The sequence below is a fragment of the Rattus norvegicus genome, chromosome 3 (assembly GCF_036323735.1).
Source record: "Rattus norvegicus strain BN/NHsdMcwi chromosome 3, GRCr8, whole genome shotgun sequence".
Classification (NCBI taxonomy): domain Eukaryota; kingdom Metazoa; phylum Chordata; class Mammalia; order Rodentia; family Muridae; genus Rattus; species Rattus norvegicus.
This window is the reverse complement of record NC_086021.1, coordinates 94,987,722-94,998,596: the sequence shown is the minus strand read 5'-3', so window position 1 is coordinate 94,998,596 and position 10,875 is coordinate 94,987,722. Positions and strand designations below refer to the sequence as shown.

Genomic DNA, 10,875 nt, shown 5'->3' with positions numbered 1-10,875 from the left:
TGAAGCAATCCCACTAAAATCGGGACTAGACAAGGCTGCCCCCTCTCTCCCTACTTATTCAATATAGTTCTTGAAGTTCTAGCCAGAGCAATCAGACAACAAAAGGAGATCAAGGGGATACAGATCGGAAAAGAAGAGGTCAAAATATCACTATTTGCAGATGACATGATAGTATATTTAAGTGATCCCAAAAGTTCCACCAGAGAACTACTAAAGCTGATAAACAACTTCAGCAAAGTGGCTGGGTATAAAATTAACTCAAATAAATCAGTTGCCTTCCTCTACACAAAAGAGAAACAAGCCGAGAAAGAAATTAGGGAAACGACACCCTTCATAATAGACCCAAGTAATATAAAGTACCTCGGTGTGACTTTAACCAAGCAAGTAAAAGATTTGTACAATAAGAACTTCAAGACACTGAAGAAAAAAATTGAAGAAGACCTCAGAAGATGGCAAGATCTCCCATGCTCATGGATTGGCAGGATTAATATAGTAAAAATGGCCTTTTTACCAAAAGCGATGTACAGATTCAATGCAATCCCCATCAAAATACCAATCCAATTCTTCAAAGAGTTAGACAGAACAATTTGCAAATTCATCTGGAATAACAAAAAACGCAGGATAGCTAAAACTATCCTCAAGAATAAAAGGACTTCAGGGGGAATCACTATCCCTGAAGTCAAGCAGTATTACAGAGCAATAGTGATAAAAACTGCATGGTATTGGTACAGAGACTGACAGATAGACCAATGGAATAGAATTGAAGACCCAGAAATGAACCCACACACCTATGGTCACTTGATTTTTGACAAAGGAGCCAAAACCATCCAATGGAAAAAAGATAGCATTTTCAGCAAGTGGTGCTGGTTCAACTGGAGGTCAACATGTAGAAGAATGCAGATCAATCCATGCTTATCACCCTGTACAAAGCTTAAGTCCAAGTGGATCAAGGACCTCCACATCAAACCAGACACACTCAAACTAATGGAAGAAAAACTAGGGAAGAATCTGGAACAGCTGGGCACTGGAAAATATTTCCTGAACAAAACACCAATGGCTTATGCTCTAAGATCAAGAATCGACAAATGGGACCTCATAAACTGCAAAGCTTCTGTAAGGCAAAGGACACTGTGGTTAGGACAAAACGGCAACCAACAGATTGGGAAAAGATCTTTACCAATCCTACAACAGATAGAGGCCTTATATCCAAAATATACAAAGAACTCAAGAAGTTAGACCGCAGGGAAACAAATAACCCTCTTAAAAAATGGGGTTCAGAGCTAAACAAAGAATTCACAGCTGAGGAATGCCGAATGGCTGAGAAACACCTAAAGAAATGTTCAACATCTTTAGTCATAAGGGAAGTGCAAATCAAAACAACCCTGAGATTTCACCTCACACCAGTGAGAATGGCTAAGATAAAAAACTCAGGTGACAGCAAATGCTGGCGAGGATGTGGAGAAAGAGGAACACTCCTCCATTGTTAGTGGGATTGCAGACTGGTACAACCAATCTGGAAATCAGGCTGGAGGTTCCTCAGAAAATTGGACATTGAACTGCCTGAGGATCCAGCTATACCTCTCTTGGGCATATACCCAAAAGATGCCCCAACATATAAAAAAGACACGTGGTCCACTATGTTCATCGCAGCCTTATTTGTAATAGCCAGAAGCTGGAAAGTACCCAGATGCCCTTAAACAGAAGAATGGATACAGAAAATATGGTACATCTACATAATGGAATATTACTCAGCTATCAAAAACAATGACTTTATGAAATTCGTAGGCAAATGGTTGGAACTGGAAAACATCATCCTGAGTGAGCTAACCCAATCACAGAAAGACATACATGGTATGCACTCATTGATAAGTGGCTATTAGCCCAAATGCTTGAATTACCCTAAATCCCTAGAACAAATGAAACTCAAGACAGATGATCAAAATATGAATGCTTCACTCCTTCTTTAAAAGGGGAACAAGAATACCCTTGGCAGGGAATAGAGAACTAAATATTAAAACAGACACAGAAGGAACACCCATTCAGAGCCTGCCCCACATGTGGCCCATACATATACAGCCACCCAATTAGACAAGAAGGATGAAGCAAAGTAGTGCAGACCGACAGGAGCCGGATGTAGATCGCTCCTGAGAGACACAGCCAGAATACAGCAAATACAGAGGCAAATGCCAGCAGTAAACCACTGAACTGAGAATAGGACCCCCGTTGAAGGAATCAGAGAAAGAACTGGAAGAGCTTGAAGGGGCTTGAGACTCCATATGTACAACAATGCCAAGCAACCAGAGCTTCCATGGACTAAGCCACTACCTAGACTATACATGGACTGACCCTGGACTCTGACCTCATAGGTAGCAATTAATATCCTAGTAAGAGCACCAGTGGAAGGGGATCCCCTGGGTCCTGCTAAGACTGAACCCCCAGTGAAGTAGACTGTTGGGGGGAGGGCAGCAATGGGGGGAGGGTTGGGAGGGGAACACCCATAAGGAAGGGGAGGGGGGAGGAGGATGTTTGCCTGGAAACCGGGAAATGGAATAACACTCGAAATGTATATAAGAAATACTCATGTTAATAAAAAAAAATTCAAGAAAAACTGAATATGGAACTTCAGGAAGTATACTGGTTGAGGTAAACACTTTAATGAGGCAGAAGAAACCTCAGTAGTGAAATGCAAATACTGATGAGGGAAAATGATGACTGCAACCTGATAAACTATTTCATAGTGCTTGGACTTACAAAAATATTTTCATCTTCTTAGAAAGAGAAATACGTTTTCACATCATTACAATGCATTTCCCTCTGAAAAGTGCCTGCCATTCAGTAGTGTGGTAGTGTTTATTTTCTATGTAGGCATATTACTATCCCACTAACTGCTTCCAACAGCAATGTATTCTTGTGTAGGAAAGTACAGACTTACCTTACATAGGCATAATCCATAGCCTGAAATAGTAGGAGACAGCTAGTAGGTACAGGAAGTGGTTTTATAGATCTTCAGTATCAGTGTGAATTATTAAGATTTCCAGAGAGGTGGTTAGATTACAAGGGTACAGAACAGAAATTGACACAATACACTCAGACACAACTATAGATTGGATAGGACTGTGTTTTTCTTGTTTGCCCTTAGAATACAATAGGATGAATATCCTATTCCTCTACCTTAACCTGTGGTTTTATTTATAATTAGCTATACTAATGCTAAAGTAGTCCATAGTGTGAAATTAAGGCATAGAGATAGGACTACTCAAAGGAATGTCATGTGCAAATGACGACTGATTGAAGAGGTGTTTTTACAAATGAAAGAATATCCACAGGGGCCAATAAACTCTCAGAATCTAGAAGGTACATGCCACAGATTCTCTTCAGAGTCTACAGCACGAACTTATCCGACTGCTAGTGTGATCTCAGATTATAGCCTTTGAAACTGAGAAAATAAATTCTTGTCCTCTAAGCCACATGGTACTTAAGGACACCTGTGGAAATTCATCAGGATAATTTGTAGGAAGCCATTTTTGCCTGCTTCTGTGAAGCTCACGTTCTGCTGGTCTGCTGTCAGACTTCCAGGCCTGTCTTACTCGCAGAAAAATAAGAGGAGCTACACTCGAAGCTCAAGCTGAGGGATCGAATATTCTATTAATCTCCGTGGAAGGAAGAGGGAGGCCTCTGGTGGGTACAGATTTCCTATGTACTTCAGCAATTTTCTCTGGTAGCTTGTGACTTGTTTCCAAAATACTGAAAAGTACATAAAGATTTTGAGAAATGCATTTGTGCCTGGCGTGGTATAGACCTGCAGCCCTCCTGATTTTTAACTTTTGTCTATGAGTCTCCCTTTTATCTTCCCTATAACCATCCTCATTCCTCCCTCAGAGGACTGTTAGACTTCGCACCAACAGAACCTGGACAGTAATTCTTTTGAGATTCTTAGGAGATGGCATTTACTGTAATATAAAGGAGGATAACACATTTTTTCCATTATGCATAAAAAGTAATAACAATTTTTTAAAGAACAGCAGCATAGATTTATTATATGCCAGTTTCACATAGTCTTAATGGTGAAACATTTTAAACAGAGACCAAGTTTTTGTATTTTGTGCTGCCCTTTCCCCAGTCTAGTCAGATTTCTTGCTAGTACCTCACCTCTTTTGAAACAGTAAATACCATGACAATAAATAAATAATGGAAACAACTAGTTTTTGTAAGCTATTCTCTGACTTTTGCACACACATACTTAATAAATGAGTTTAATAAAAAAATACATTAAGAAAAAAATTTTTGTAAAATCCAACCACAAATTCATATTACCATGGGTGTTTAAAATTATAACTTTTATTTTTCCCAACACAAAATTTAAATAATTTCCTAAAAAAACGTGGAATAGTTCAATAAAATGTTTGTTAAAAATACAGCAAACTAATGAGTACTAGAAGTGGGAGAAATAGTCTGCTCCAAGAAGATTATTATCAAGTAGTTATCTCATAACAAACCATCAGCCTGAATATATAAATAAAACTAACTGCATGAAAACTGGGCAGGTTACATTTATGTATTTAAAAAAATATATGTATGTCATATACATGTACATTTACATCTATATTATATGCACATATGTATAAATTACACATCATATAACAAATTATACAATATATACATATGCATAGGTATAGGTATATGAATACATATAAACAGACATATATACATACATATGTACATATATGTACACATACAAATGCAGTATATTTGAATAAGAGTTAATAAAAAAACATGAATTGGAAATAGAAGAAGAATGGATTTATGGGAGTGTTTAGTGATAGAAAAGCGAACGTGAGGAATGGTATCATTATAATCTCAAACAATGAGAAATAATTAAAGAGAAAAATAAAAAAGACAATTGTCTTAAACAAAATGAAGTAAAAGATATCACATGAAGAAAGTCATATGATATGAAAAAAATAGATATTTAAAACCAGATAACATAATTTGGAACATAGAAAGGCATTGTAGGAGGTGCATTTTAAAGGAAATTGAACTGGATGAATTTAAGTTTGAGCACAATCATATTATGAAACAGACAGATTTGTTTATTTTTAATAGATAAACTGTTAATAGATTAATTTTTAATAACCCTTATAGTTATGACAACTATCAATATTTAATGATTGTGTAAAAATTTAATTTCTGTGTAAACAGTGGTAAATATTTTAGATTGCTTTTCCCCTTTAGCAGAAATCTTGTAGTAGGCTGTGTCATATATCTAAACAATTTAAAATATTTTTAAAGTACACATGACAAGCTAAAGAGGATTAGTTAAAGTAAATATGAGTTTATATTTGACATACTTCTCCCAGAATGTCCTTGGGGAGTTTCAGGTTGGATTTCATCCAAGTCTCTCCAGTGCTCTAATATTATCTGTACTGGACTGAAGCTTCTCCAGAAACTGAGCCCTGCATGACTGGACTTGAAACTTCATTGTCACAGAGAAGGAAGGAAGATAAGGACAAGGGCCTGAGATGCAGCTTTCATTTTTCACGTGAATCTGATGGGCCTCTTGTTTTCATTTTCAGTATTCACAGAGTAAGTGCTAAAGACACCATTTATTTTAACTACAATTCCACAAGTACACAGAGCATACTGCTTACTAGATTTCAATTTCACCCCTTGAAATATGTACTTTTTATTTTGTGTTAAAATGTATTTTTAAAGTTGATTGTCACAAATAGATAAGAATTAGTCTACATTGAAAGGTAGACTTTGCTATTTTACATTCTTTATGTCATCCTTTCTTTTATAATTAAAAATATTTGACACTAAGTAAAAATCATAGGATAATCTAATAGTATTTTATTGTTTTCCAGCAGAACTGTAATTCTCATAAACTATGTATTCTGGATATAGAGCAGTTTCATAACTGACTGCCCTTGATAAACTTAATTCATGACATTTGTATCCCAACTTCTTATTTTTATAGTTTGGGAGAAAATTTTAAAGTATGTTGTTCAACAAAAATCTGTCACGGGAATACATCATTGAGGTTTTAATTGCAAATTTAACTATGAAAAAGGCTGGAATCGAATGTGAAGGATTCAGTTTTAAATACTTAAGATAGAAAAGTGATATAAAAATCAAATATTTGTAAATAGTACAATGCAAATCAAAGACCAGTAAGAAAATATACATTATATATCTAACAAATTTCTAAATAACCACAATTATCCTGTTGTTAAAGAAAGTAAAGTGTCAGTTTCTGTACGTGTTTGGTCTGATTTTTTCCACATGATTTGCAGGTTTTTCTTTGGTTTTGTAGTTATTGCTTTTTTTCCCAGTTGTTGGGTCAAAGTTTCCTTAGTAAATTTGTCACCTGATTTCCACCCCTCCATCCATGACATCAGGATATACTATGTCCTTCTGTTCTTATTAGTGCCAGCCTTTTACTAAAAAGTAGCTGTCAAAGTAGTTTATATCTTCTGTAGAAATCCACATTTTGGGACACATTAAAATTGCTGAAGAAAAAGTCCTGAGGGATTCCCTTGCTTTGCCTCAGAAATGTTCACAATTTTTCTCCTTTAATAAAATAAGACATTTAAAGAAGATGAAGTTACAAACAAACACACAGACACATACAAACACACGTACACACACACACACACACACACACACACACACACACACACACATTAATTTAGTTCTTACAACCTATTTCGACACATGCCTACATAGGACTTGCCTATTTAGATATTTTTGAAATGAATCCTCTGTGGTAGAAAATATTATTTTGCATGAGAAAAATCAAAGCTTAGCATTATTTATGATATGCAGTGATTATGAGAAAGCTCATTCCATGAATAGAAGCATCACAATCATAGTGCTGGCTTACTTTTCTTCTGGACAGATTTAGTGATTGAGTCTTAGAACTTAACTGACAGAGGTTATTCCTGAAGAGAATAATTTATGTAAGAAAAAAATCCAAGACTGTGAAAGTGTGTTTGAGTATTCCCTCTCCCATTTTTGCACTCTTTTTTGAAATCTCAACATCAATTTTACATGTATGGGATCATAGATTTTATTCTAATACTATTAAGAACTTAAAAATACAATGGAATTTAGTTTTCTTCATACTGACAGCAAATCCAGAATTTGGGATACTTCTCTAAATATGGGTGCTGATTGTGTTTCTTGTTTAATTTTGGGGAATATTTCTTTGGTCATCCATAGTGGGACAGTAGTACATCTACTTATATTCATATAACGTGATAATTTGTGAACTAGAATGCATAGGCAATTCCTTCTGCAACTTTATTTACATCAGTAAAGGAGAAAAACATGTGTTAAATAATAAAAAAAAACATAGCCTTCATGTTTTTGCAAAATTTCAATAAAGAGTACAATTTGTTCTTTATTGACATAAATCCCCCATAATATATGATGTACTGTTCTGAAGCCATATTAAAATAATTGGGTTGAGTTTTTATGAAAGAAGCAAGGGAAAATCTCACAGGTAGGGAAATCAAGACATAGTTTGATTATAATATCCTTTGATGATCACATCTGTTACATCTCAAATGTAATCATGGCATTACACACCTTTTAAAATATATTTGTACACACTCAGGTATTTGTACACACTCAGGTATTTGCACACACTCATACTTTTAGATATGGGTCATTTATTTAATATCTTCTGATTTATGCTTATCTTATATGATTTTTCTTACTGTCATTAAGATCCACTGAAGTGTTTGCTTTGCATTGTGAAAACATATGATACCCTATTTCTGCTTTGTTACAACTATATATTTAGACGTTTTCCCATTTTCAAATGTTCACAAGGTTGAGGTGAATGTTCTCACATTTTAATTTGTCTTTAAAAATTAGTTTATATAGGCAAAATGTCAACAACTGAGAATGATGTGACATTCTTGTTTAGTTTGCATTACCCTGATTTTAGATTTATAACCTTTCCTCATGTGACACTTGAAGAGACTTGAAAAAAATAAGAGACTGTATTAATTTGAGATCAATGATTAGAACATCAACCAATCCACAAGATTCTATCTACAATCTGTTTATGTGTTAACTGTAATTTTCCTGAAAATTTCCCCCATACAGGGGGCACTGACCTCTCACTGTTTTAATTCTTTGAATTATAGTAAGATTGGTTTACTTTTGTAAAGCTGTTTTGAATTGAGTATCTATGTGACACATTTTAGACCAGTTACTAGAGTTGCAGAAAATAAATATGAAAAAATGAATTTTTATATATTTTCTTTTCACTGGAATATTTCAATTTTTTTCATCATGCACAGGCAGAGAATCTGGTAACATGAAAAGATGTGGTTTAATTTAAACACACATGTTGTTTAAACAGGTCAATCCTCTGGATGTATAATATGTTCCTGAAGGAGCTAATTTCCATAGTGATGCCAGAATATGAGCAATTGATGATAACAATGGGGCCCCTAGAAGTGACTGCAAAATGAACTGGGAAATAAGGTGATTTTGAAGAAGTCATAGACTCTTTGGATCTTGGACAAGAAACCAAAACGTTGGTAGTTGCACTTTATCACATTTATTATTCTTTTTAATTATAATAGGTTTCAATGATACCTCTGAGAATACTGTGAAGATGCTCAATGATGTTTAATCCACTGAAGTACAGTGCAAGCACACACTTTAAGAATTTTAGTGTTTTAATCATTATGAATGGTTGAAAATTAGAATCGCCATTTCACCAAAAAAAAAAAAAAAGCTTCATGATGTCAACTTGTGAATTCGTATCTCAATTTGTAACTTAGATTCTGCGTTTAACTTTTAAAGTATTTACCTTATTTCTAATAAGTATAAAATATAATTTCCCCAATGACTAAATGTAATTTATTTTTATTACAATCAATTTATTAGTTTCTCTCTGTGTATCCGTTCCCATCAATGAACTTACAATATTTTCAACTATTGCTTGCATCTTACTTGTACACTTATTGGTTAAAAAATGACTTTGAAGTAAGTAGGACTTGAAACACCAAGTTTCCAGACACAGTCTGTTCTCCATGTAAATAATTAGGCATGCAGAAGCAATGGGATTTGGAAACCTTACAGAATTTATCTTTCTGGGACTTTTCCATAATGAGAATGTCAAAGCAATGTGTGCTGTGTTGTTCTTGCTTTGCTATCTTGCAATTCTCTGTGGAAACTTGGTTGTTCTTATTACTATCAGGGGCAGTCACCTTAGTGAGCAACCAATGTATTATTTTCTCAGCTACCTGTCTTTCATGGATGTGTGCTTCACTTCCACAGTGGCCCCGAAATTGATTATAGACTTACTTTTACAATGTAACACGATCTCCTACAATGGCTGCATAGCCCAGTTGTTTTATGCCCACTTCTTTGGTGCCACTGAGATATTTATCTTGGTTGCCATGGCCTATGATCGTTATGTAGCCATTTGCAAACCCCTTTACTACATGATCACCATGAACAGAGAGGTATGCTACATCCTTGTAATAGCCTCAGCTATTGGTGCTTTTATGCACTCACTTGTACATGTATTTATTATTATCAGACTTCCTTTTTGCGGCACCAATGAAATAGACCACTACTTCTGTGACATATTCCCCCTTCTGAAACTGGCCTGCACTGACACAAGACTCCTGGTTATTGTAATCATTACCACTACAGGAGTGCTGTCTATTTTGACCTTTGTTGCCTTGGTCATTTCTTACATCATCATTTTGTCCATCTTGAGGACCAGGTCATCAGAAGGCCGTCGCAAAGCTCTTTCTACCTGTGGCTCACATATCACAGTTGTGTTCATGTTCTTCTTGCCACTCATCTTTACCTATGTCCCAATGGGTGATTCTGTTGGGGATGACAAGGTATTTGCTCTGTTTTACACCATGATTGCCCCACTGTTTAACCCTCTCATCTACACACTGAGGAATACAGACATGAAGAATGCCATGAGGAAGGTTTGGTGCCAAGACAACCTTTTTGAAAGAAAGTGAAGCCTCTGCTTGTGAGCCTTTTTTCCCACTCTTACCCTATATAAAAAAATGAGTGTGAACAACACAGAAAGATAACAAGACAGTGCATAGTCAACAAAATTTGCAAGCCCCAAGAAGATAAGATGCAACTCCATGAGGACGGTGTATAGGGATGAATCAATTAATCAAATCTTTTCCATTTTAGACTATTGGAATATTTTTTGTCCATCATCACAGACAATATTGCTATGGAAAAAGTTATAACTGTATAACTTGACAATTTTACTCTATTTTAGGAAATGGGTATTTTGTCAATAATAGTTGTCATAGACAGAGAAGTCCTAATCATATCATTTCTGGTGCCTTTACTATAGGTAGAAAAATGAATGTGGAAAAGAACAACACTGTATTTGACATATCCATTTGTGCTTTTCTGTACTCATCTTGTGTTTCACAATCTTGTTGTTGAGACTTTATAGATGTAGCTTCTGATATTAGTAGGAGAGAAATCCTCATAGCAAACTCCTCGATCCTCTGGTTCTGTCTTTCCTCCTGTCTTCTACAGTTTTGTTTAAACCTTAGCTCGTGAGTAATCTGTATGTATATCTATTGTGACTGGGCTCCACAACTGCGTTTTCATTGGTTGTTGCTTTCTACATATGGCATATGGGACTATGCTACCAGCAGGGTATAAATAATGGCAATTACGAGTGAGCTCAGACCCTGGGAATCTTGGAGGTCTGAGAGTAACAGGAGTCAAGCTGTATCCTCACTCTCACTGTACCTGCTCTAAAACAGGTAATCATGACATTCTACTGATCATAGGTACTTGGCCACGTAGTTTATCACCTGGAGTTTGTTTCCATACTAATGAGGTATCTAGATAGCC

The 10,875-nt window shown here is 35.5% G+C and overlaps 1 protein-coding gene across 1 annotated transcript; it reads left to right on the top strand.

Moving 5' to 3' along the window:
• The first annotated feature begins 9,080 nt into the window (after window positions 1–9,080).
• Window positions 9,081–10,007, top strand: Or4p23 (olfactory receptor family 4 subfamily P member 23). The gene has a single exon (XM_002729188.4). The coding sequence runs from the start codon at window positions 9,081–9,083 to the stop codon at window positions 10,005–10,007; it is 927 nt and encodes a 308-aa protein (XP_002729234.2).
• The last annotated feature ends 868 nt before the right edge of the window (window positions 10,008–10,875 follow it).

Excerpts from the sequence above, each read along its gene's own strand:
- Or4p23 (XM_002729188.4), top strand. The coding sequence starts at position 9,081 with ATGGGATTTGGAAACCTTACAGAATTTATCTTTCTGGGACTTTTCCAT.